General features: G+C 46.8%; 1 protein-coding gene across 1 annotated transcript in view; it reads right to left on the bottom strand.

The window, feature by feature from the left end:
- sox5 (SRY-box transcription factor 5) overlaps window positions 1–5,000 on the bottom strand; it is a gene marked incomplete at its 5' end in the record, with an annotated part of 122,391 nt that overhangs the window by 28,200 nt on the left and 89,191 nt on the right. The window contains one exon of the mRNA XM_080754308.1: window positions 1,623–1,787. Within this exon, the coding sequence (XP_080610434.1) occupies window positions 1,623–1,787 (165 nt within the window). The remainder of the gene's footprint in view (window positions 1–1,622; window positions 1,788–5,000) is intronic.

Genomic DNA, 5,000 nt, shown 5'->3' with positions numbered 1-5,000 from the left:
AGGTGCATAGTCTACCTATGCTATTGTTTTTCTAGATTGATATTCCTATGCATTTGTTATATTGTTGTAAATGCACTGACATATTTTCTTGCTTATTATAGTGATGTATTACCTGCTTATTGTAAGTCACTTTGGATTAAAAGCGTCTGCTAAATGCCTAAACTGTAAACTGTAAACTGTAAAGCTCTAGAAATGACCACACACTCTCAACAACCGTGGGTGGGTGGGTGGGTTTGCGGTTATCATGGCCAGTCAGACATGGCGGCTGAGGCCTGTCGGGGGAGGGCAGAGCGGGTCCACTCCCACTGCGTTTGGGGGGCGGGCAGGGCAGGGGCCATTCCGGTCAGCGGCACGGCCCGCGCCGGTCGCCTGACAGCCCCCAGCCCCATATATATGGTAATGGGACGTGTGTCACCGGGTGGGTTGGTGGATGGGTCGGGCTTTTTACGGGAGGCCAAGAAGAGGGGGCCGGGTGATGGACGAGGAAGCAGCGGTGTGAGCTCTGGGGTGAACCACTGAGGTCAAATACAACTCGCCTTAATCTGCAGTTTGTGGCCCTGAGACCCTGAGAGAGAGAGAGAGAGAGAGACTGCACTGTGTGTGAGCAGGGGTGTCGCACCAAATTCCGGGCCCTGGGTACAAGGATTCACTGCGGGGCCCCCAATGAATGTTCTTCATGGGGGGAGGGGGTTTAACCCATTTAGACTGGGAACGCATTATTACGCATTATTTTGTGCTTTAACTATTGAAAAGTAGTACTGTTTTTTTAAAAACCTATGTTTCTATGTCAGTGGTGCTCAAACCTTTTCATGTGAAGGACCCCCAAAATGACCCACATCTCAATTTAGTTCCAGGGACCCCCCAGAAGTGAAAATCTAGTTACAAATATTCGCTTAAAAAATACATGTATTCAAAGATTTTCAAAAATAGCAGGTCTACAAGCTTGTATATCTGCTCAACTCCCCACAACTCTCTTGTACACTCTCAAGAGTTAGACCTAAGCACAGCACCCCTGAATTACACTGGTACTGTAGCACTTTACAGTATGTATGAATTAACGTAAAAAGATACAGTACTGTACGTCATGAGGAAAACGTGAGAGCATATATCAGTTTCCATTTTAGGACAGATAAGTTATACGTGGCGTTTAACCACTTGAACCCCAGCATCGCTGTTCCGGGGGAAACGTTCACCGAAAATAGCCGATCTACAAGCTCACAACGCGTAAACACCAAATAACCTCCGCACGAATCATCACGCACGAAACATCACCGGCTTGGACGGTGCATGTGGCTCCACTCACTGCTTTGCCAACACGGCCAGCGTTAAGCGTTTTTCCCCGGGTCCAACAAATCACAAGACGTGCCGAGTTATTAGTTCGGGGAGCTGCCAGTGATCTGGGGTTGCAGGGTGCTCATCTTTATGAGAAAACAAAAACAAAAAACAACCACCGGATGCAAGACGACGACTCTCAGAACAAGCCAGGGGAACACTTAGCACATGCAACACACCACAAACCCACCCCACCCCCACCCCCACACACACTATCACCATCTTTCTCTCGCTTGACCACACACACACACACACACACACACACACACACCTCCGCACCCCTCCCTTACCTTGTTCTTGTGCGGTGGCGTACTTCGGCCCTTGTCGCCGTGTGCGTGCGTGTTGTGGTTGGGGGGAGAGTGCGTGCCCATGCTGGCCTGGGGGGCCAGGCTGCCTCCGTGCTGCTTGGCCCCGGGGGACACCTGCATGGCTGCCAGCTGGGCCGCGTAAAACTGCTGCAAAGGGCGGGGAGAGAGAGAGAGAGAGAGAGAGAGAGAGAGAGAGAGAGAGAGAGAGAGAGATGAGGGGGTGGACGACAGGGGGACAGTGAGGGGACAGTAGGGAGGGGTAGAAAAAAAAACGAGAAGAAAGGAATGGCATGAATAAATGAATACTTGGGAGTGTACAAACAAAAAAGTAGACGCAGGCTAAAAAGCTCTGAAGAAGTAGAGGCCATTAGTGACCCGCCGGTGTGTTTGTGTGACAGAGAGAGAGAGAGAGAGAGAGATAGGGACACAGAGTGATGGGACATCCACTCTGTCACCCCCACACACCCCCATGGGAGAGGCGCTAACAGCCTTCCTGAAGGGCTGCGTCCGTCGTGTGCCCCTCCAGGTGCATGGCGGGAGAAACAGGAAAAACACTCATGGCCAGTCACGTGCACACATAGACATGAAAGGGGGCCTGAGCCCCTGCCCTTTTACCCGTCTGTAAAAAGTGCCCTCTCTCCTAGTCTCGCGTAGCCAGACAACTATTCCACAATCTCTGAATGCTATATAGAGTCTGGAACTACAGCTCCTGAACGGCGAGTAATGGAAACTGGCATTACCGTTGAAGAAAATATATTTTAAAATGTCAATTCTGCTAAGCAGCAAGCTAAATACGCTTAGATGATTTTTATTTATATTAGGATAAATGTGCGCAATGTTAAAAATGAAACGGAAGTGGGGAGGAGGCTTCACTTCCGCTTTGACTGGATACTCACCGACACCGTTCTTTTTACGTTATGCCAGACTGTATGACAGGAGCATTTCCAAATCAACAGTCTGGCCACTCAAGACTACCTTTCTCCAGACCATGAATGCAGTTTTTACAATGGCGAAATAAATGCAAATGCCCCTCTTTCCATGCCATACCTGAAGGCGGCATTCACAATAATTGCCTTGTCCAAACTCTCCTGAACTTGAATGCATCATCTCATGTTGAAAGAATTGCCCTCTCTGTGTAGAAATCCGTGCTGTTACGCCACATTGCATTTTTTTTATGCTTAGTTTAGTGTGGTATCAAGTACTGAAAATAGCCGACCTCCAAGCTCACAACGCGTCGCGCTGCGACGCGTTGTGAGCTTGGAGGTCTGCTATTTTCAATATTTTGACCAAAAGGGCCCCTTTAGATATTTCAGCCCCTGCCTCTCTAACATTCTCTGCACATCCCTGCTCATGGCTATCGAGGTCACGCCAGAGAGATGGAGAGACAGAGAGAGAGATGGAGCAGACAGAGAGAGAGATGGAGAGACAGAGAGAGAGATGGAGAGACAGAGAGAGAGATGGAGCAGACAGAGAGAGAGAGGGGTCAGTTCTCTCAAGGTGAAAAAGTGACAATGGGCAGAGAAACAATGCAGGGAGTATGAAAGAACGATAGAGAGAGAGAGAGAGTGTTGTGGATCTATATGCGGCAGATGGGACAAAATCGTGCACCGTGCCCCTGTGAGTCTCTTGCACACTGTGCACTGCCAGTACTATGTGTGCTCACGTGCACATACTGTACCAAAGCAACGCACGCACACACGCAAACAACATGCAATACTGCAGCTACGTACGTACAGTATAATGCATGTCTAAAACAAATACAAAAAAAAAAAAAAAAGATTCAGTAACTGCTGCGAGACAAGAAAAAAAAATGGATTTCTTCCCTCCCCCTTCTTATTTATGTAGTTAATTAATTTCCAATTAAAATAAAAAAGCATCTGCGTGTCGGCTGCTATGGAGAGAAGCTGGTGTTCAGGGATATTTATACAATATACCGTCGTCTCGCACAAAACTGTCTCTGAACAATATTTCCACTGCTATTGTACAGACACAACCTAATACAATATTCATAAACAGTTCTCTCTCTCTGTCCTCACACATATTCATGTTTTCCAAAGCACTACCCAGGCTAAATTACTTTTATGTGCGCTAATACAAATCTTCCCCGAAAAAAATGTTTTGCTTCTTTTTATATACCGTATATATAACTGTTATTCACTGGCTAAAGAAGGAACAGGGCGGCTGTTTGTGAAAACTAACTGGCGCGTTGTTTTGGGTTGTAATTATTATCATTATAATTCCCCCCCACCCCCTCTCTCTCCATTTTCTGGAAAAGGACCACTGTTTTTCACTGAGTTTAACTTGAGTCCTTCTGTTGCCTGTTGGCTGGTGGCCACCGGCGTCAAACAAAGGCTGGTTTTATGCAAATGGCGCTCGGGAGCGCTCGTTTTAGTCCCCTCCTGCCATCGTTCTCTCTCTCACTCCGGGTCTCTTGTCTGTCGCATTAGTTACTCTTCCATTTCCCTCCCTGTTGTCTCTAATAAATAAATCTATTTCAAATATACAGTATACTGTATATCGTCGTTGTCCGTTGTCTCCAAGTTTCAAATTTAAACAGCAGAACTACAAGCACACAACGCCTCGCGGTGCGAGGTGTTGTGTGCTTGTAGATCGGTTTTCACTAGTTTAAATAATTTTTAAAATCATAAATGCAGAACAAACGTTTTTGGACAACGACGATACAACAAGACATACGGTACACTGTTTGGTGGAACACAATACGCACGCATGCACGCACGCAGTCACACAGATGTAAACACAACGATGACTAGTGGCCAGTCTGACAACAACCGTGAATCACACAAACATACTGTAATGTTAGGCCTTCACTGACAACACAACAGCACTAACATCCAGCTTGGAGGAAAAAAAAACGGACTATTTTTAGTGTCACATTCACGCAAAGCAATCACAGCGACTTGCACAGTATTTATTCACTCAATCGTCTGGCATGTTGCTTTCAAATTGGCGAAATAATTTCAGTGTGTGTGTGTGTGTGTGTGTGTGTGTGTGTGTGTGTGTGTGTGTGTGTGTGTGTGTGTGTGTGTGTGTGTGTGTGTGTGTGTGTGTCACGAAATACTGCGTGCCAGGGACCCCAATAATATTAGTGTAAAATCTAAAATGATTCCAGATTCTTCAAAGCACACAGTATCTACACTACAGTCTCCGCCTGAAAATATGTTGTGCTTCATAATCGCAATAATCATGAACGCATAACATAATGGATGGATGGCCAAAGACTAAAATGGGGTCAATGTGTCTGTACTGCTCTGCGTTTTTCTGGGGGACCCCCTCAAGGCCCACTGGGGGTTCCCACTTCCCACTCTGAGAACCAGTGGCGTACAGTATACACCAGACCAG

Source organism: Nannobrachium achirus (genome assembly GCF_963921795.1).
Source record: "Nannobrachium achirus genome assembly, chromosome: 23".
Lineage (NCBI taxonomy): Eukaryota > Metazoa > Chordata > Actinopteri > Myctophiformes > Myctophidae > Nannobrachium > Nannobrachium achirus.
Note: the sequence above shows the minus strand (reverse complement) of the source record. Positions and strands in the feature narration are given on the sequence as shown.